The 24,722-nt window shown below is 28.9% G+C and overlaps 1 protein-coding gene across 1 annotated transcript; it reads right to left on the bottom strand.

The window, feature by feature from the left end:
- Positions 1-17,167: 17,167 nt before the first annotated feature.
- Positions 17,168-24,517, bottom strand: LOC100573031. The gene is made up of 2 exons (XM_008188702.3): positions 24,104-24,517; positions 17,168-18,019 (listed from the first exon to the last, which is right to left on the bottom strand). The coding sequence occupies exons 1-2, from the start codon at positions 24,252-24,254 to the stop codon at positions 17,427-17,429; spliced, it is 744 nt and encodes a 247-aa protein (XP_008186924.1). The 5' UTR covers positions 24,255-24,517; the 3' UTR covers positions 17,168-17,426.
- Positions 24,518-24,722: the final 205 nt, after the last annotated feature.

Below are 24,722 nucleotides of genomic sequence, written 5' to 3' on the forward strand. Positions count from 1 at the left end.
GTCTCTTGTCCAATGGATATGATGTATAATAGACAATACTGTATTAGGCTTCTACAAATTGCAATACATATTATATTATATTATATATGTACGCGATACACCGATTTCCCGAAATCTGCAGATTGACAAATTGGTTATAACTATTACTTATAACTTATATACATTTCTGAATCGTATTAATTTAGTAGGTACCTAACTTGGTAGGTGTGATCCATGGTTTAGTGATTGCTTTAGATTTCAGACTAATATATTATAGTATTATACTATTATGAATTATATAAACGTTAAAAATGACGAAGTTTATACGTTTTTAAAATATGCATAAAAAAAAATTATCTTAATTTATGTATGACGCCATGGGGTCATAACATTATAAGCAATAATTAATAATTGGATAATTATTTAAAGATAAATTAATAACTCAATTAAATAATATTTAGTAGTAACTAATAAATATTTTACTATAGGTATAGGAATAGATTATGACTTTTGATAGTTTTATATCAGAGAAAACTTGCCGAGTTATTCAAATAAGACTTATAATTAGCTTTTTCAGATACTCAGGACAATATGGGTAATGAGAACGGGTGAGTGAGGGACAAGAATAGGCTCCTAAAAGTATACCCTAACATTACGTTGTATATATGATTGATCATTCAAACATCTCTCTGGGGGAAATATAGCATAATTTTACTCGATGATGGAACTACTCTCTCGTAAGCTCGAGCTCATAGTTTGTACATTATACGGTGGTTTCCTTTAATCCTTAATAATAGGTATATTACTATAGTATGATATGCACAACTTGGAATTATTATATTGCACAAACTAGAGACTACTTGATTGGCTTTAGGAAAAAAATGCGTACAGCAATAAAATAAAACTATTAGCTGAACATTGTTTTTTCGACGATATTCAAAAATATTGTTTATAGAAAAATTAAAGTCTACAAAACGTGTTTTTTGTTTTTTTTTCTGTAATAGATATTATATTCATTGTAAATATATTTCTGGAACTACCAATATAACGGACATCAGTCAATATAGGTGACAACTTGCTGTTTAAATTGTATCTATCTCTATCTACCCACGAAGAAGCTTTATCGAGAGTAAAGTATATAAATACCAATACTCAACAGGTAAGATAAAGTGGTATATAGGTTAAGTGTAATCCATTTTTGAATACCTGAATACCTAATGTATGCATTTTTGACTGAACTAAGTAGGTACTTACTTATTAAATTAAATTAAATTTGAATTTATTTAATACCAAAACTTAAACTAAATTTAGGTGATGAAAAAATACTTTCACATACATTTATATGAGTACTCTGAATGAAGCAATAATTACAATGATGTATCTACAATCTACATATTTTAATATTTATCATAATAGTATAATATGTACGTCTTAGGACATAAAATTACTTAAGTAAGTTTGTGTATGCCAACTAATATTTAATTTATAATAATATTATATAATTTAGGTACCTAGTTCATTTATAGACACAAGTGATCATCCTAAACAGTAGTTATAACTTATGTCTTATAAGTTATAAGGAAGTGAAATTGTTAAAGTTTGTAAACTATATCCAGAGAGGCAACATATTATAATGTATTCCTTATTAAATTCACACACACACACACACACACACACACACACACATTAAACCCAAAAGAACAATGCATAGAGCGACATTCATTTCATGAAACTTATAAATTGTCCAAAAAGACAATTATCGAAAAAAATGAATGCATATTTTATTCGTTTCAAAATAATGTGTTGTTCATTGATAGCTAATCAAAAAATCAATGTGAATATAAATATGATGAAAATTGACGAGTTAAAATAAATCAATTGAGTGAAAAATATAAATAATAAAAGTAAAAACAATAAAATATATTTATTGAAAACAATTCATTATTCTTTGAAAATTGAAAAAAAAACAAAATTTATACAATTATATACTATTTTAAGAATAAATGAAATTTACCTGACTAGTGCCTACATCAAACATACTGCACCCTTAAAAATGTAAAATTTTGCAATTTTCAATTGTATTTAGTTCAAATCGGAATATTTTTACTACATAATATTACTTAGCCTTATGTTTCTATAATATCCTTGTTTATTATATTTTTATTTATGTAATTATAATTGTATGTAGGCACAATATAATCTTATCATTATTATAATATATTTTAAATTATTATTATTATTATCGTATGGTACCTACCTATATAGTATAATATGAGCAAGAAAAAAAATTATGCATTTAACCATTTATTTTCTGCAATATTATTATACCACATTATTATACGATTTTGATTTTTAATTTTTAATCATTATATTAAACTCATTTCATTGGTAACCATTTCATTTTTATTTTATTTAAGTATTGATGTAATAAACTTTGTGATAATTTAGTTAAATTCTTCGTGGTGAATTGAAAGTATGGTAATTGGAAAATAAACGAATTAAATATTTAAATATCATGTCTGTGTCCATACATTCGTTAAAAAAATAAATCATATTTGTTTTAGTTCTAAATCCCATTTTTAATTTTCATCCGTTGTGTTATGAAATGTGAATATCAACACGAACCTTTTAAATTCATATGAATGATTCAAATTCTGCTATAACCTTTTAGCCATATATTTTCATGAAAATATGACAACTGTTCATTACTATTTACAAAACTCGTGGGTTTTAATAAATGGTTTGTAACCTCCTTTTTAACAATTGTTTTCATTAATATTATTGATTCACAACACCTACATAAAAAATACCCTTCTAAAATTAATCTCATAAATGTAAATAAATATCTTCGTAATAAACCCGCACTGCACAATGAAATCATTGATTTGAGAATGTAAATAAAATATTAACTAAATAGAATTCAAATGAAATACCTCCAAGATATTAATATCTTATAATAATAAGATAATATATTATTTATTTATTTACCTTTGAGGGATTATCGAAAATAGGTCATAATAACCAAGAGTATTATAATTTATAACCATCAAAATTAAGAAGTTATACATTCTTATTACAAAAATAAAAGGGATGTATCCAATCGCATCCCATTTCGACTTTTTATAAATTATAACTTTCTAGTGTTCCGATTGTGAAGTCAGGTAAATTAAAAGTATGTACCTGATGTATCCACCAATTTGTATTAGGCCGAGGTGAACATATTTGTTGGGCTGAAAATGTATTTAAACGAGACAATTCAGAATTGAATGTCTATAAATCACAGAGTAAACTTTTTGAAAGGACACGAATTTATTGATAAATAAATAAACAATTTAAAAATACAATTATATCCACTTTATGATATGTTAAGAATATTTCACTAAACACATATTAATTAAAAACATATAAAACTTAGCATCTTTGACAAATTTATTGTAATAGGGTAATTATTATTATTTAATACAAATATTAATGGTTTTACTTTTTCATTATTATTATTATTATTTTTTAATAACACCATTAAATATTTGACTGATTGCAATACAATATAAAAATAATATGTAAATTGTTGGCTTTAATAATTTCCCCAATCTTATTATTGTACACTTTTTCATAATATTTTAAATAGTGTAATTTAACGCTTATATACACCTACTAGTAAGTAATAAGCAATCAGAACATAATAAAATATGGAAACAATTTTCGATTGACTGAATTTGAGACTTAATTGGTGGTCTACGAAATAAAATACAATAGAAACTAAAATTTTATTAAAATACATTTTATTCTTTTATTATTTAACATGTACCTACCTATTTTGGATATAATATTATTGAATTTTTAGACCTTACCAACGATTTTTGGGAATAAGTGTTTAGTGTATTAATTGTATTACCTTTATTTATTTTGTGTTTGACCCAATTCCTTTGCTATGTCAGCATTCTTTTTCACCAATTTTCAGACGGTAGTTAGGTACATTACTTGCGTTTTCTTCAATTAGACCAAAATTGCTTTCGCTTACACATTTTTCTTGAACAAAATTATATGAATAGATACAATAATATGTCAATATACATACTCGTGAACAAGCGAACTATATTTAATTAGTTTTATGTTGAAAATTAATGAAACTTATCATTTATCCTTTGTAATGATATTACGATAAAAATAACCCTTATTGTGGCTTGTACACAGCGCATTAGCGGTAATCGGTCAATAATATTAATATATCGTTTTTTTCTCGTTTCTCAAAAATAATAAAGGTCATAATATTTGTCATTACTCATTACCCTCATATGAACATTACGAGCGATATATAAGTCATGATAACACATTAATATAATTTAATAAATATATTCTATAACTAAATCAATATATTATAGCATGACATTGTTACATAAAGTATATTAGGGTGGTCTTTAATTGTGTCCATTTTGTGCAATACTATAGGTAACTATTATAGTAGTTTTCGTTAAATTTGCCGATGAAAGCTCACTACTTTCACGTGCCACAAAAAGGTTAAATTCGTATACTATATTATATTGTAGGTATAATATGTATAAAATGTATTTTGTCCAGCAAACAAAAATAAAAATAATAGCTTTACAAAATTATAGAACAACTTGTATTTTTTTATGTAAATAAATTGTACCATCTTTCATCAACTAATATTTGTGTAAGATCAATAATAATTTATGGGTACCAATGGTAAACCGAATGGTAATGCAAATTTTGTAACGGACAAATAGATAACACTGCAGGGATAATAATTGTAATGCAACTAAACAGAAGATGTTTGTTGATGTTATATAAATGAAATCGATATTAAAAGATAATTTATTTACAATAGTAGGTATAGGAACATAATATACGCATTGAATTTGAATTAAACAAAGTTTAATGATAAAACTCAATTAAAAAAAGCATTCGATTAGTAAATTAATTAACGGACGAGCGTAAATTGATTATGTCCGTAATTGTTAAACATCGATCGAATATTATCGAGACATAATGGATTTTCGTTATTTTAAAATTGTAATTGGATTTTATTTTGAAAATTAAAAACCTCCGTGGCACTCACGCACACGTCTTAAAGGCTAGTTATAGACCACGAAAGGCTAACAATAATTATACACGAGTGTTTGTTGACAAACCATGCACGCAATGAGGTTGTGCACTGGAAGACGTAAATATATTATTCAAACGAATCGACCGTGACCGATATATGTTACATAGCGGTGGTGGTGGTGGTAACAAAAGAAAACTGTTTGAAAAACGGCCAAAGACGATTATTTATACATTAGCGTTTTTTTTTTTATAACGACGATATGCTAATCATTTCCTGTAGCGAGCCACATGTAGTGTAATAATAACAATTGAATCGGCGGCGGTCAAGTACAGTTTTTTCCTTTTTAATTTCCCTTTCCCTCCCGTCTCATCGTATTCTTTCCATGCCGTCGTAAATATTATATAACGTAACGGCTTTTATGTTTCCTGGATTAACACTGGAAAGTGGGAATAGTGACAGAGTGAGAAACCGACATATATATGTATATAATATATCTATATACACACATGTCATATAGAATATATAATGCGAGGGACACAGTGTGTGCGTGTAAGAGAGAGAGAGGTGGACAAAATAAGTACCGAAAATTGGTCAGTTTTTCGGTTTAAATGTGTAAGTGTGTGTGTATGGTGTGCATATATATAATTATAATATTTTTATATATTTAGACGCGTATATTATTAGAAGAAATATGTAAATTTACCTAGTCGGTTTTCCGCTCTCCGTGTCTACTGCGACCCAGGAAATTGCTTTCGCAGCAAAACTACATACTAGGATCAACATTTTATATTTTTCTTATTTCATCTTAAGCGGAACGGATATAGGCTTGTGAGTTTTGGATGGCGCAGATAAAGATTTTACACCCTCGGCGTTAGACGCACACACATTTTTGTGCACAAAAAAAAATAAAAATAAATAGATAACAAAAATCAAATTTAACGCTCTTTTATTTGGTTCTATAATACTGTCAAGACTGCAGAAACGATAGCTATAAGTTATTATTGAATTATGAATACTATTAATAAATTCCATTTGAAAAATTGCAATATTAATTTGATACGCTGCTAAAGTACCTAATCTTGATAAATTGAGTACTTATACTTAAAAGCTATAATTCAGAGTTCAGACACGTTTCAAGAAGAAAATCTTCTTCGATTTAAATCACTAGAAAAGTAAACTAGTTTTAGCGGTGGAATTTAAATTAGTATACAATTTTAATTTGTAGATTCATTTATTTGTTATTTTAAATCAATTCAGAATAAATTAAAATATATTTCAAAATAATACTGTATACATTTTACAATTAGTAAAAACTAATCACATTATCATCCGTAATTTATATGTTATCAAATCTTAATAATTATATCACAAATTATTGTTCCACGGTAGATTATTAATTTCAGTAGATTATCAAAATCATGATGGAAATAAAAACAAATTGTATTGTATAGTTATACGTGTTATCTCATATATTTTAGTAAAATATAGAGTGCCAAATAAGTGTCATGTGAAACAATGTAGGTATATAATTTCAGATTCTGCGTAAAGTATATTATAGGTATTATGTTACAACAATGTTTTTTTGTGACAAAAGGATGAACAACCGTGGTTTTAATTGAGCATTAATATTACAATTCACAGGCCAAAGCACATCCCTTGTGCCACGTTGTGAGTGAAGCGAAATGGGTCGACGGATATCCTTCGCCTGATCACTGTATATCTTGTCCACCTATTTAATTAGTAATAAAGGAAATCTCAAGTAGGTACCTACTTAAATATATATTAATTTAATGAAAGAAATGTTCGAGTTTTGTGAGTTATCATCAGAAAAAGTTTTATTTTGAAAAAAAAACATAGTGAGCATACGTCATATACATACGAATTATATACAACAGCAATATTATATACTCAACACAGCATAATAGTATACGAATTACATATTATTTTAAAATTAATTAATGTTATATTGAAATTTTTTTAACGGATCCTAAAATCAAACTTTTGGCCTTTAACAAATCTATTCCTGGTACTCAATTCTTAATTAAATTTTAATTATACCATTATTTTTATAATCAAAATTTCATTAGTTCGAACTCGTATTTTTCTTAAAGTTTTTCTATTTTCTTTTATCTGGAATGATTGTATTGGTAAAATACAGCACGGTATATTTTTTCAATGAGATGAAAGTCGTTTAACATTTAGTTTTTTTTTTCGAGGTGAAGTTTCCTTATTTATTTATAACTACATTTTTAGCTTTTTTATTTTTATGATAAAATATATTTTAATGCATACAGTTTTTTGATTTAAATTTAATTTGAATCAAATGTTTCCTATTGTACATTTTTATAGGTATTAAAACTAATTGTACAAGCTACGTTATCAGCAAACTATTATGGCCAATTTTTGTTATAAAATATAGTCATAAAGATAACAATTACTAATTTATGTCTTTATTAATGTGGTCTAATAATTTAAAATAAAATACTATCAAATAGTTTTGTTTTTAATAGACTTTGGACCTTGGTTAATATTTATGTATTTACGTTCATTTGTGGTTAGGTAAATCAACCTTAATCCACGTTACTGTTGATGATTTCACTAACCCATTACCACTCTAAAGCGATAGTAATTGTTCACATTGTTGAGTAACGTTAATTTAATCACAGATGTGTAAAGTTTATTTAGCAGTGTTCATCTAAATAATTTACTGATGGATAGAAGTTTGAAACACAGACTCTTGAATGTATAGGAACTCAGATACGAGTTAAATAGTACCCTTTAATATGTACCCTATCTAACATAATCATTTTTGTATTTATTTTAAATCTGCATGTGTAAGAAATTGTTTCTAAGAATTATAGGACTCAGCATATAATAATAACTGTTTAGCTTTTTGTATTTATACAAGTAATACAACTTATCCTGCTTGACCAATTAACTGATTCATCATTGCCGGAACCAACTAAGATATAAGTATGACATTTGGTCAGTAGTAAGAAAATTTTTTCCAAAATTTGTAGTAGTAGAAATTAATTTTTTTATTCTATATAAATGGTTGCCATCGGTTTGCTATAGGTATTCGGGCAGATCAGATACAAGTATGCATCAAATCGTCATGTTAACATGGCCTCGATTAAATAAACAATATTATCTTAAAACTAAACGTATGTTTGTAACTTGTATAATAAAAAACTACCTGATTGATTTTGATCAAAATATCAGTGATTGTTTTTATAAATTTCAAAACACTTTAGAGAGTAAGTAGTTCAAACCATGGCGCAAATAGGGGGGGGGGGGATTTAGGGGCTAAGCCCCCCCCAAAAATGTCCATAGCCCTCCCAAACATTTCCTTCATTTTGTTTTAAGTTTATTCAATATTATCAAAGTAAGGCCCTATTAGCCCTATTAGCCCCCCCCCCAAATCTCAAACGCTATTTGCACCTATGCCATGAACTGACGTACACTAAAACTGAAATACACTCAAATCGAGATACACGTATATAGCATAAGTATATGCTATAATAGAATTTGCCACACAAAAAAAATTGCACATGTGTGAAGCCGGGTTATTCAGCTATAGTATACTATAATATTATATATATATAAAATAATTCACTGTATGTCTGTGTATAATATCAATTTTATATAATTCCAATGTTTCAAATGTTCAATAAATAAAAAATAAATGGCATACAAATGTTAATATAAAACAATATAATACTTGGTTTTTATCATTCTTACAAAATTAATAATAAACCGATTTAATTAATCATGTTTATTGAATTAGCTTAAAATTGAATTTGTACGTACTCAAATTTACCGCACCTTTTTTATGTTTATTCATAAAAATAGTTGTGATATGATATAAAAATTATAGTACCTACTCAAAATTTAACTATTATTTATATAGCTATGTTAAGCCTGAAAAAATTATTGAATTATAATTTATATTGAATTGAATTTTTTTCATATGTTGTAGAATTACCATGTATTTATATTTATTTCTATAAACCGATATTTTTATGAATAATTAACTTGCCTTAATTAATTTGCCTTTAAAATCATTGAATATTTATAATTGTTTTAGTTTTGGATAGGTTACACTTAATCAAATAATCCAGATATTATAGCATTAAATTACATTTTAACATAATATTATGGTCGATATATGTAAATAAAATATATCCTTTTCCTTTGATCGAGTAAGTAAACATTATAAATATTTCAAACACGGTGAAGTTTACGTATCTCTAATTATTTTCTTACAACAAACCTATTTCTTGGAAATAATGAATTGGAATTGAGTGGCAATGGTATAATATAAGACATGAATACGTAATGCGTATATATTACACGTCAAAATTAATTCTATCCAGGAGGCCAGACGATTGTTCAGACTGATTCTCTTTGCGTCCTATACTGGTGACTTGGGCGTGCAGCAGGTGCGACGAACAAGTAGCCACCCTTTTGACTGAAAAAAAACAACAAAAAATTCAAAACCACCTACTAAACATGAATATAATTTGTATAGTGAATTCGGTTATTTTATTCGATGAATAGGCCATTAGACTTTCTTTTATTATGGTCGAAGACCCCTCGAGAACTATACCAAACTACCTGCTTATTTTTAACGTTCCTACCTACCTACTATTTTACTACTTTGTATACTCTCGAGTGATTTTCTACGAAAATGTCTCTTCTTTAGAACATCATAATATCATATATATGTACACATTTTTAACATTCCGGCGAACGCGTCATGCACATAGCTAGAATGACTGACGACAATTTATTTTGTAAGCATCTCGATGATAGCGCATGTTCAAATTATATCAGATGACAATATTATTGTAACGTTCAAATTGAGGTTTATATAACTGTTTATATATATATTTTTTTTTTTATTGAACATAAAAACATCGGTTACTAGGCCATTAGTTAATTTATATTTAAACGTAATGATTTTATATTTTCCAAGATATATTACTCATCAAAGATCAGACATCGTTTAAGTGTAGCAGTGCAAAATGTGTAAATATTATTATAGTACAATGTACCAATGTATTTAAGTATTATGTCATAATAAATAAAACACATATAAAAAACAACACATTTCCTAAAATATCAATAATTATTTTTACATTGGTTCTACACTTTTACCTTCTATAGTAATAAATTATAATATTATATTGACTTTTTCATGGAAAATACTTACCCGATATATACCCGAATAAGTATACTTACATATTATATAAACATATTACACATTTTATACGGCAGCGCCTTATTTTATATTTTATTTTTTTTAAACAATTTATAAAATGTTGTTAATCTTAAATTTTGAGAATAAATACATATATTATCAAATCTCATTATTCTAGCTCTTTTCATGTATTGGTTTTATGTAGGTAGATCATGTTAGGTAGTATAATATTATTAGAATTTTAATACTTAACACATTTTGTTTACCTAACTCAGATAAATACTTGAAACATATTACTCATATTATATTTTAAATTATATATATTCGATGCCGTATACTATAATTAATTGTATTCTAAACTAACTATATTGTAGACATAAAATGCTCAAAACAACTAAAAATCACCCAAGTTACCAAACTTGCCACATTAACAAATTAATTACATTAACCTATGAAATATACTTCAACATTTGATGAAATCATGTGTAAAGACAAATTGACAAAGTTTTGAGAGTTCTTAGATTTATCATAAGTGACAAGAAGAGATACATGCTGACAAGAGACCCATTTCCCCTTTTGGGGAGCTCTAGGGACTACTTCAAATGATCGAAATTTACAACAACATTTATTTCAAATGTTTATGTTTATCTCTTTTGTTTCCTCCCCATTTCTGTTATTCGTTTTCAGTGTCCTCAAAATATATTTAGTTCAATTTCTTTTTATCCATTATGAGACTTATATGTACTTACACTTCATATGAAAATATACTTTGAGATTACATGGTCGTAAACACGAAAATACAATTCCCTGTTCGTACTCTTTATTGCATTATTTTCTCGTTTATTTCTGCCATTCAATGGTTCTGAAGAGATTTCATGTGATGAGTCTTAAAATGATCAAATATGTCTTGTCTTTTTATTTCTCATCAAAAACAGAAAATTTTAGTATTACCTACTGTAATAATAATTTCAACTATTACAGATAGACATTTATACCCAATAGGTGGAAATGTGCAATAATAATACAAGTAATACCACAGCATACGAACACATTATAATTATATTTATAAATATTCAATAAATGTTATATTACTGTATTCAACTCCTATGCAACTTTACCAATAATATCTAATTATTAAATTTAAAATTTAAATTTTTAATCGTTAGTAATAATTTTACACTATAATATTTATTCGTACTGCTGGTGTTGCAATTAGTAACATTTACTATTTAATATTAAAATTTAAATAAATATATATATCAATATATATTGGTCTATGTCTATAAAGTAGGTACCTATCAACATTACGTGTGTTTGTTATTAAAAAATAAACAATTTAAAAATCCATGTGCATGACACCCTACTTAAAATGTCGTTAATCGATAGACCGTTGCTTCCTATATTTTTTTTTCTAAGGCTCATTAGTTTTATACAAGCTTGTTAGTATAAATAAATTGTTCCAATTAATATAATAAACGAAAATAAATACACACATCGATTTTACACAGGATGTAACGTTTTCAAACAAAATTGAACCAGAATTGAATATAATATTTATAAGCCGTAACTCTTTAAGATGTTATTTCATGTATAATTATTATACTACTACGCACTTCAACGTGTACGCAGTGTACACGATAATGTATAATATTAAAACAGGGTTCTTTGAACGCAAAGTTTTTCAGTGAATAAATTAAGTACGCTTCGCAAATATTTAGAGTCTCGCGTGCACCGAATTGGCTTGCTATATCCATCATCGTGAATTCCCATGAGACACCCTGTACAGTATATATAGTTAGTATGTATGTACATGCTATATTTGTATACAATCAGTGGAACAAATTTCGAATGTGTCTTGGCGTCTCGCACGGATAAACTCGACTCGCTCTCAAGTAAACACAAATTTAATTGGTTATCAAAACTCCGGACGAAAATAACTAAATAGCTGACCATGAAAAAGAAACCACTACACGACAACGTGTGACACATAATATAGGTACACTGTCAAGTGGTGGTTGCAGACACCACGTGAAAGACCGTATCATTGGCCGTGTATGATAAACCAACACGGTGTATTTTATACGACTCCCTGAACCCGAACAATCGCCCTTTTATTTATTATTATTTTTTTATTTCTTTAACTGCGGAAGTGACTAAGGCTAAGGAGAATTACTTACGCTTGTTCTGGTTCGGATCACTTCCCATGGACAAAGAACGATTCAACAATTATTACGATAATTATACACCTCTTCATTAATATAATAATAATAACAATAATAACGGATTTGAGCAAAACACTAAGACCGGGTGACTGTATGCCGAAATTCTCCCATGAACTGTGCACAGGTTCATACGAATGTTTTAAAGCACACACGAAGAAAGGATGTTTAAGTTGGACAAACCAAAACACGACTGCGGCATTTTCCATTGTTTGCAACGTGCAGTCGGCTGGAAATATTGATATCGTACCAGTGATGTCGCAAATTTTATACGAATTTGAAGTAATAGAATAACATATAACGTTTATAGGTAAACTACTATAATATTATATGGTAAACTAGCGGACCCGCGGGCAAAAGGTATAATGCTCGTAAAGATTTCTTGTTCCTTTTTATTTTGGCGGCATCTAACCAAAACAAAAACCAATGGGAACATCCGGGAACATCAACCAAACCTAATATGTGAATATGGATTCGATGACATTTGTAGTGTTCGAGATTACTGAGTACTAACAAGCACACAGTCATTTATATATGTATTACCTATATACCTATACAGGGTACAATATACGTATATAATAATAAAACGATATTAAATAAATTATTTATATATATTATCTATTATGTAAATACAGATAATAGGTAGTTAAGTTAATACATTCTTGCGATACAAAACGAAATAAATAAATAATTTTGTACTACTTAAGGAATGTCCTGTGGCGATACAAACTTCTATTTTCAAATGAAAACCCCCTCTTTTACTGCAAAATATTTAGTGGATAATTTTTTTGAAAATGTTGATAATATAAAATTCGAATGAGGAGTTTCTCAGTTATTAAAATGTTTATATTAAGAATAATAGTACTTAAAAATGGTTTAACATAATAATAAAATAGATTTAGGTATAACTGGATATAGTATTTATTATCCTTGGGCCATTTTTACAATTTTTTTTTATATTAATGACTACAATTTTCAAATCATTGAAGCCCCCCCCCATATCTAATAAACCTATTACCATAGACATTTTATTTTTAGAACACAAAAATGAATAACACAAAACCTACCCATAGGTATGCATTTTAATTCTGAAACGTCAACAATTTGAATGGTATAAAAAATTACGAGAATTTTAAAATATGGTCTTAAAGTATATTTGAAAATTCTAAAAAATCATATTTTGAATGACTGTATCATTGAAGAAAAAACGGGATCGCTTTGTATACCTAGAACATAATTTCTTACTGCAATATATTTGTTTTTAATTCAATTTATGGTTGCTGATATTTCTTAATATTTTCGGAGAGTTTCTTCATAAATAACTGGTAATAGATGAGTTAAAATTCAATTTAATATTTATTTATGAATAATTAATGTACGAGGTGAGCCCTTTTTTAAAATTTAGATAATATAGTAAAAATATTATTGGAATGTATATGAATCGATATTACGTACACCTATAGTAAATTGTATGGGTAGAACAAAATTAGGTTTTTGATGATACAATTATTGTTTTTAAACTAGTCATTAAAACTACAATGCCTTAGTAAACAATCCTACGAAAAAATTAATGAATAAGCAATATAAACAAACCGTTAAAAATATATTGTCACTGCTTTTGACCTAAAAGTAAACGACAAATAACAATTTAGGTATTAAAACGGATTATGTACAATAATATGTAAACAGTAAATGTATAATACATTGCAAGGCATCGTTGTATTGTGCTCGTTTATTCGTAGATATACATATTATAATGCGAGGCTATTATGTGTTTTTTTGTTTAAACTTTGTTTGTCAATTCAAATATTGGATTAAAAGAATAATGATATAATGTTTAAGGCAAATAACACTATTTGATATCGCACTGGACCATTTAGCGTTTAGCTAAAAAAAAATAGACACCCATTTTAATCTAGAAAACGTGCCGGACGGCGTTTTTAACTTAAGTAATATTATGTACTAACACGTTATAGGTACTTTATTATCGTTGTTACCAATTCAAACAGTTCCGAATTTCTGAAAACGGCGCCCCGTTCGGTTGCGCTTCATTCGCAGAAGACGTCGTATGCGAAAGTGTAGAAATCGCATTACTATAAATTATTGTATATAGGTAGGTACCTATATTATCGAACTCGCAGACGCAGACGCAACGCACAAGCGCCTATAATAATAATATATGGTTTATACCTACTACCTACGTCGCTCGGTTAATCTACTCTGGCCATGTAAAAGCTTCACGCACTGCATCGACGGTCCGTAATTAGATAGTACTTACGCGACGTCATTGGAAAGGGGCCGGACCCTTGTGATTTATATACGAAATTGGTTTTTGTTTATTTTATATATACATGTAATACACAGGACGCGGAGTTAATCAAAAGACGGGCAGCACGTCGATGGACCCCGAAACCGTTTTCCACTCGGCAGTGTATAGTAAGTACTCGTACAACATAAATACGTAATATGTCGCCGCGGAGGACGTGCTGCTGTAGTTTTACGGGTCTCGGGAGACAATCGCCGATAACAAAAGCCCGTTTGCCGAGCTCATCGTCGTCGGGGCGACCAAACAGCTGCAGATCGAACCTCCGATATAGACGCATTACAACCTCCACTGTACATATTATAATAATACGATGTCAATGTGTAATTGGTTGCCGGTCGGATGCGCAATCGGAGCCCACGATAAGAATGCGAGTGTTTCGCGGAGAGAAAGAAAAAGGTCCATCGAAAAATACCCCAGCAGCAAATCCCCCCCCCCGCGATGGGGTTTCCATTTTAATGTACCGTTAACGACGCAGCCTTTTAGCCCGACAACGCATCGATAGTAAAAAAGGAAAAACAGTATAATATAGTATAAAAAAAAAAAATAATAATAAAAATAAAGATTTTATTGAACGTCACTAAAATTTAGTCGCTGCAGTGGTCGTTAAAACTTTGCATGCCATTCAACCGTGGCGACGAAAACATTATGGAGGGGGGGGGCACGTCCTCGGGGCCCACGTATGTAAAGGACCCGTGGTATCGTCAGCTTAAAATGTTATTAAGTAGACCCCTATATTTTTTATAGTGAAAAATATTACATAATTAGATAGACATGAGAAAAAAAATTAAAATACTATATTATATTCGTGTGAAAATAGTTCCTATAAGTTACCAGCAACCAGTAGTCTGCAGCCAGTATATACCTACCATCTATACCTTGTCCAGACAGTCTTTTCACGACTATTGTATGTTTTTAGATTATTCATACTATTATATCAAAAAATTATCTCGTAGAGAAGAGGATGGAAAAAAAAGAAAAAACGAAAATATGAATAATTTTGTTTTAAAACCTCCAAAAATTGTGCAACTTTTCGAAAATGTTTCATAATATGCTTATAATACACCTATGTATATGTATATATTTCAAAAATACTAAACGGAAAAAATAAAACACTGAATTAGGTCATCCAATATTTATAATTATTTTAAAATTCCTAGAATAGTTTTTAATTGAATCAGTCGTTTAATCAAAATAAATAAATGTACATTAATATTGTTAATACGAGTATACTTTAGATTATGCAAATTTTAACTTTTAAATATTATTATTTTATTGAAAATTGGCTAGGAAATATTGATTTGAAAATAACTTTAGTAGCAATACATAAAGATAAGTAGGTACTATTTTCCCATGTCATTATACTAAGTAATATTTTAAATTAGTATTTAAGTACCTATACGGCTATACCTGGGTAATAACAAAGTGTTCTAACTATAGGTACCTATTAAATATTATATTATTTAAAAAAAACGTAACATTTTTGTAGCTATTCTACTTTAAATTTCATTAGAGACTAGAGTAATATGTTTGATTAGTTTGACATAATACATTTGTATGATTATTAATAATTAATCAATGGTTATATTAATGGTACATATTATTTTTTGAGTGGAAGTCAGCGCAATATTTGTTTTCTCTCTCAGGCACAACGCGCAACATAGATAAAACGCATTCGTGTGATTTCGATTTTTTATGATTTTTGAATAAACTTATTGTAAAATTACATATTACAGTAATAATTATTGATTTTATTTTTAGAATATTTTTGAGTGTTTGCCATACTGGTTTTATATCTTACTAGCTGTCCCATCTGCTCTGCCAGATCCCACAAAGATAAAATAAACATTGCGCTGACATACTTTCAACAGCTAGTAATTATAAAGTTATTATCGATGGAGGCTCACAACCAATTATCCACTCAACGTGTCTTAATCTTGGTTTGAAAATAATATATGCTGAAATAGGTGGTAATTATACATATAGGTATTATATAAATGTGTTAAAAATTGTCTGACAAATGTAAACATTAACGATGAAACAACATTTGTTTAACTTTTTAGTTCCTTGATATAATTATTAATGATAATGATAGGTAATTAATATACAATTTTTTTTTTCAAATTTTATTAGAACAAAATCCAAAATATATTACATTAGTGTAGGCAGATTCAATTACATTTTTAGTTCTTTCTACTTCATTCAGTACATACGTTTATGCATATTAAAAATAATCAATATACATCATATTATATAATATTATTATATTTAAAATTATAACCGATAGGTACATTAAGGAACTAGCACAGTCATTATACTCATTTATTATTAGGAGTAGCACGTTTTTTTTGACAAAAAGGTGTTCCGCTTTATGATTTTATAGTGCGTATATACCCCTACTTATAAGTAGAGGTATACCTCTCGGTTTCATTATTGTCTTTATACACTCAAATCATACGATTACTGTTCTCAACAATTTTAAACAAAATTAAATAAACAAAAATTTCACATACTTAAATATTGTCGTAAAAATGTATTACAAAAAAAAATATATATATAATAAAAGGAAAAATAAAAATATAATATATGTATATATATATTTTGTATTTATTATAAAAATATAGGTAATGAATATCAACAAATTGTTTTCGCGTTTACCGAACGCTTCTTGGGATGGCCATCGTCTTCGATCATTCGTTTTCTTTTTTCAGTCTTGGTAGATAATTGATGAGTAGTACCATTTTGTTCAGCGTGTGAATTATCCGCCGCAGTACTCAGATCTGGGTAAGCTATGTTGAGCAATGACGTTTCGATGGCTATCCGAGCTATGAGTTTCTTGTCCATCGGAAGTGTGGACAACATGGGTAAAAGACTCAATAAAAAATGTTTGTCATCAGAAATGTTTTCGTCTTGATTCGAATACTCTGATCTCACTTCGACTGAATTTTGATAGTCGTACTCGATGTTAAGACAGTTCAAGGGGTTTTCTTCGTCCGACACGGTGTCTTCTTTCAATTCTACTTCTGGATAAATGTTTTGGTATGGTAAATCCGTCAAGTACACCGAATTTGTGACGGTGTGTGAGATCTGTTCTTTGATGAACATCATAGAATGAAAATATGGCCATCTAGACATTTCTTGATCACTTTCTATGCTAGTCATACATCTTTTGTACTCTTTACGGAAATGATCTTTTAAGTTTTTCCATTTACCACGAGCAGCTTTACCTGAAATAATATTTACAATATTTAAGTTAACTACAGTTTATTACTTTATAGTAAAATAGATTAATTATATTTATAGAAGGTATAATATACAAAGTAATAATAATAATCAAGTTCAAATAAACAGAGCAATCAATTTAAATTCAAACAAATTATTCATTAGTTATTTTTTTTTATCGGGGTAGAGGTCTAAAGACCCTAGATAAAAGTCACTATGTTTTGGAATTGTTGTTACCTTAATAGTTAGGTATAGTATTAAAGTAAAGTCGGTAAAACCAATTTAGTAAACATCGATAGAAAAATTTAACAATTATCAGATAATTATAGAATGATTGTATATACATGTAGGTACTTGGATGTCTGTGCCTATCTGATTTGAATGATTTGTATTAGGTATAATTTATAACTCCATAATAAATTCAAATATTTTGTTAGTTAAAAATACATAACACTTTGTATAACCTAACACTTTGGACTATATAATTCCTGATATTTGTTAGTAATCAATATTTATTAATGGTTAATTCCTAGTTAGTTTGAAAAATATAATTTTTAATTATGCGAATCAAACGTTATTTGCGATAAAGCTGAACAATTTAAATTAAATATACATATTTTCATAAGTATTGATAAAAACTCATGAAAGTTAATTATACATTATTACCATATGTGTGCATTCATAGCAAATTAATTTTTACTTGTTGTAAACATATTTTTCTAAATACAATTCTCAAATCATATATACACGTATGTACATAAATTATTGTGGACAAACGGTGAGCACTTATATATAATTTGTCTAAGGTATTTTCCATTTTTATAGCATTCTACTGTATTTATTAGTTTTTGTATTTTTAGAATGCTTTGTACATGCAATGTAAGTGTACCTCCTGAACAAATATTTATAATAAAATTAAATAAAGTTGAATAAAGACATTAAGATTTATATTCATATAAAATATATTATCCAGCTAGATATATTTGTAAAAATAATACCAATATAAATATTACTAATTAAATACTAATATTTATAATCAATAATAATATATTAATCAAATAATTTATTGAACAAATTCATAGTTATATTTTATTCAGTGAAAAATATATTTTAATTGTTGATTTCAGTTATTTTAACTACCTATAGTCTATTATTAACATATAATATTATGTCAATTTACATATTTTAGACAAAAAAATAATTGTTTAAATATCATAAATATGAAACACAATTATTTATACAGATGTGTGTGTATTTTAAATAATTTTTTTGTATCTTGAGGCACTTTTTCTAGTACAAAAAATCTTCGGATCATAAACTTTGTGAAAGGTTTCTATGTGGTATTTACCATAGTATAAAATTAGATCTAGTAGGTACTTTTAAATTTTAGGAGGTCAAAATTAAAAATGTTCAGTATTTTTTGAAATAATCGAAAAAAAAATTATCTTTGGTAACCTTGGTTACGAAAAGGCGAATTAATACTGTTTCGTTCAGAAACGTTTTTCATTGTATACAATGATTTATCATTGAATTCAAATTTAACACTTATAGATATTACATTACATACATATTAGATATCTATATTAAAATGACCCACTAAATTATGTGGTATATTTGAACATATATAATACAGCTGAGCGAGTTACCTACTTGAAAGCTTTTAAATTTTATTTTGAACGCATTTTATGAAGTTTTATTGTGCACCTATACCTATGTTTACATTGTTATGTTGTTTTGAATAGTGAAGTATTATGTCTATATTGGAAACCTAACTAGTTGGTTAGTAGCTGGTGGCGTCCACTATTATACCTACATACTTCACAATTATAATATTAAAGTTAAATAGGAATATTATGAACGGTTTTATACAAATAATTAAAACAATGTAATGTGGTTGTGAAACATACCCAATTAAAAATCAAAAATAATAAGTTCAACTCTTTTTTAAATAAAAAAGGAACAAAAAAACCTGGTTAAAAACACGACTTGAAACTAATTGAATAATTAAAATAATTGTGTCATAATAATATGGTATTGAAATTAAATATATTAGTTTAATTTTATATTATAATATAATGGTTAAAAATCATGTTTACTGAAAAACTCATCTAACTGCAAAGTATACATTTAAATACACAAATATATAAATCAAAAGTTTTTATGCTGAAAGTTATATGTAGATGTATAATTATTTTTACTAAACATTTTTTTTTTTAATTTCAAATGATTTTTAAGTAGTCACTTATATTTAGTTACATATTAATATTCTATTTTTTATCATGAAATAATGTTGAATAACAAGTCCTTTATCCTTGTACAACGTCTCATACTTATACCTATTATTACAATAAATTTTATAAAAATTATTAATATGGGTACATTATAATATACCAATTTATACTATATCAGCTTAGATGCCTATCATATTATTTTCCTTGATTATAGTCGTACAGTCGTACGAGACTTTTTTTGTAATAATAGAGTGAAACCAAACTAAATAAAAAGGGTTTTCGAAAGTATACAATGATAGCCAAACCCTATGATAAATGTATACCAAATAAAGCTCCTATTGAATAGTATTTAATAATAATTTGTACTATTTCAGTGAGTAGGTACTACAACCTGTAGGAGTGTAGCAGAAATTTTAATTCAATTATTTTAAAAATGTTTACAATACATTTTAAAGCGAAACCTACGTATTGTTTTAATTCATGATACCATTTTTAGTTTATACATTTCCAATAGTACTCACTGTGTATTTTTTTAGTTACGCGCTAAATACACATTACCTATTACATGCACAGTATTAAATAAAATTGCATTTAAAATAATAGTGGGCACAAACAATAATAAAATAATATGTGTGGCGCGTCAACTGGTGTTTGTTTGAATAATTTAAATAGATACATTTATAATTTTAAATGTTAAGTTCCTTAGAGGCTTTAGTAAAATATTTTTTACATTGGCTTTCAATTTTAATTGGGAAAATGTTATTGCTGTTTAGCCGAGCGTATATTGCAAAGATAAAAATTTGCGGAAGTGGGTATAGGTACCGCTCTGCTGTACATACATTAGGAGTTGAGTGAGTCAGTAAACGGAAAATTGGTACGGTATATTGTTTTTTGAATAAAAGAAATGATATAGGAGGAATATTGGTACTATAAAATATTTTATTTTCAATGGTTTAAAAAATTAAATTAAGTAAATATAGGTAAATTCACAATATTGCCTAAATATAAATTCGTAATAGTTACAACAATAATATTTCCCTATGGTGTTTAAAAAAATATCCATTGTCGTTTCTTTATTTAAATAACTATTAATAGTTTGGTACTTCATCAATATATTGTATTGAAATGAAGCATAGGTATATTATTATTTTTTTCCTAGGTGTTAAATTATCAGATTCATGACGTATCTTTTCAATCCTATTAATGTATTCTTATAAAACTTTACATTACCTATAACAAAATTGTGGGAACATGGTAATAAGCAACGTTGCAGTTGCACTAGGTTGTATGAAACCCATACAATATCTTTAATCATCGTTATGAGCATTATCATTTGCCGTTGTAGATTAGATTAATACTTCTCTAAAATACTTTGCAATACTTATCTAATGTGTAGATATTTTATGATTGTAACGATCGTACCACTATAATTCCACGTTCAAAACGACCGTACAATTTTCCGAAATTAGTGTAGGTCACTGTAATTGGTGTTAATTTGAATTCAATGATGTATAAAATCAATAATCATTACATAGTATACGATAAACGATTTTGTGAGAAGGTCAGTCAGCCAATATAAAATAAGTATATTTAATGATATTATTGGTATACAATTTATTCTACTATTAAATAGTTAGTAAGTAATACAGAAAACATTGAATTTGAAAATGTAATTGTATGAATAAATATAATAATATACTTCATAAATTTCAACTAAGTACCCATGAATAATATTTTTAAATTACAAAAAAATAACTAATATAGTAATTCTTCGTTTAAATATCTAATTTTGTCTAAATTAGAACTTAAGATATCAACAACAATAAAAATGATGGTTAAATATTTTTACATTTTTAGTGATAGATGAATTACTTATGGAAAACCTTGATTTAAATTTTCAATTTTTAACTTCAAAATTGAACATTTTATACATTTTTAATTACAAAATAATTTGAAAATGTTAGTGATTTTGATGAATTGCATCAAACTTTAAATCAAAAAAAAAAAAAAAACAATAAATCGTGCAAATTCATATTAAATATTTTTGAACTTCTATTAGTAAGACATATTATAATGTAAGCCTTTTGAACCAGTGAAAATTAGTTTAACGATATTTATAGAAATAAAACTAAATAAATTGAAAATTGAAAATCACTATAATAGCTCCGATTGAGTCAAAATATTTTTGAAATGTTATCTTGTATAGGTATACAAATTGATAAAATAAACATTTGGTGATTATTCAAGTATCTACTTTTATTCGTCTTTTATTAGAATGAAATAAGCACATTATTCTATTACCGAGTGAAATATTATTAATCGAACATTTTTCATGCATATAAATATTATCTTAAATATAATTAAATTAATATTATAAAAAAATGTTACCACGTATGTAAAATGGCCATATACCTTGGTGAACATTTTAAGTTTCTAAGTAAGTATATTTTACTACGTATAATTATTTCAAAAACTGATTTTGTGAAACAACTTTTGGTTTCTCTTAATTTTTATTTGTTTTTCCTTGAAAACTGCTGTGAATTGTTTACTTTAGACCCCATAGAATATAACAACAAAATTCACTTTCCTATTAAAACAACGCTGAAGTAGACAATCGAAGCGTTTATTTTGCCCCAAAACAGATGGAAAAAAATAATTAAAATTAAAACACACATCATTGTAAAGTCAATACACATTCATCGCTCCGTTCAGAATCTAAAATAATATTTTTAAAAAACCAAGGTAAACATTAAATGGTCACGCGTTCTCACGTTGGAAAATAGAAAACGGCGAACACCAAAAAAATTACCCAAATTCTATTTGGGTAGTAATATAATTATATCATTCTAATAATTAAGACTAAAGTAAATCAAGTGTTAACCGATAAGACGCCCAAGTCAACACTACCGTATAACGCCAAATCGTACGGACAGAACGTACAGGATAACCCATACCACTGTACCACATACATTACACGGGTAACTGCGGTTACCGGTATATAACCACGACTCGCAGTCCACCGTCCACGCCGAAAACGTCATAATATTAAAATGTATTCGGATCCAGTTGGTGAAAACACCATGTCATGCGCACTTGTCGGGACCGAGATGCCTGCATATACAATATACAATATTTGCAGAGGGTTGGGACGAGCGACTTGGCGAACGTAGGTACCGAAGAGCCGTGAGGTGTAGGTCCAATACCAAACAACAACAATAACAACAACAGCAATAATAATAATATTATAACGCAAAAACACCAGAGAAGCCGATGGGTGGTGCGCGCCGGGCTGCCGGGGGTGTGCGGGCCGAGGAGGAGGAACGGCGCCGCATACCCACGTGCTCTCTGGTCCCGCCATAACGGCCACTCGTCAACGCCGCGGCCACCGCGTGCCCGCGTGTAAACGCTGCCTCTTGTAAAACGCGTCGCTGCCACCGCCGCCGCTGGCGTCTGGTTCGAGCGTCGTAGACGAAGGACGAGAAGGGGGATTGGCCGGAGGACTGGTGGTGGTGGGTCGGAGACGACGACGACGACGACGACGACAACATGCGAGATTGTGGGTTGTGCATGCGCGTGTGCGAGTGTGCGCGTCTAGAGCGATTGGAACGCGCAATATTATCAACGTCTCAACACAGTGCAAATATCAGATTATTATTATTACTATTAAAATCACAATATGCAATGCAACACGACTAAGTAGGTATTGTATTACACGAATAATTATTTTGTTGCGATACGAACGACAACATTGTGGCACACAACAAAATATCAATACACACGAAACAGTGAAATATTGTTAATACAATACCTATTGAGCATAAACGATGTTAAAATTGATTATTTTAAGACGAATTTTACCTACGATGCCGAGCCTAGAGGCCACGGACTCCCAGTGATGGTCCAGCACGGACCTGTTGTGGTGTTGCGGGTGTTGCCTGTCCCACAGCTCGGGCCTCCGGTGCACTTCAGCTATCAGACGGCTGACCTCTAGCGAACTCTTGCCGGACATGGTCGCGACGCGTGGACGCCTGCACGGGGGTTGTGCGAATCCTCCCGCAACACTCGTCGTTGTTGAATGGATTTGCGTGGCCGGACGATCGTTTCGTATGCCCAAAATGGAGACACCAGCGGCACGGGTGTTCGGAACGACGCGGTCCGTGCGTGTTGTTTACGCGCGTTTCACCGGACGTTTACCCGCTCCGCCGCTACACGCGGGCGGTGGTGGCGACGACGACGGCCTCGCCGAAAGCCGAATCGACAAACCGGCGGCCGGCAGCCGCGATTGCGGCGGCTGTTGCAGTCGTGCCAACGTGAACGGACACCGCCGCCTCCGCCCGACGGAATCGCTGCTCCGCTGTGTCGCACCTACAGCTGTACACGCTCGATCGCTCATTATTCGAATATCACATCACAACAACGACTCGGCCGAGCAGCCAAATGCGACATGCGTTCGTCCGGCGTGCAGTTCGCGACGTGT

This window comes from Acyrthosiphon pisum, chromosome A1 (assembly GCF_005508785.2).
Source record: "Acyrthosiphon pisum isolate AL4f chromosome A1, pea_aphid_22Mar2018_4r6ur, whole genome shotgun sequence".
In the NCBI taxonomy this organism is placed as follows: domain Eukaryota; kingdom Metazoa; phylum Arthropoda; class Insecta; order Hemiptera; family Aphididae; genus Acyrthosiphon; species Acyrthosiphon pisum.

What these genes read in the sequence shown, in the direction of transcription:
- LOC100573031 (XM_008188702.3), bottom strand. Translation starts at nt 24,254, where the DNA reads ATGTCCGGCAAGAGTTCGCTAGAGGTCAGCCGTCTGATAGCTGAAGTG. An exon ending in CTCTAGGCTCGGCATCGTAG is followed by an intron (nt 18,020 to 24,103) that starts GTAAAATTCGTC and finishes ATATTATTTCAG; the next exon opens with GTAAAGCTGCTCGTGGTAAA.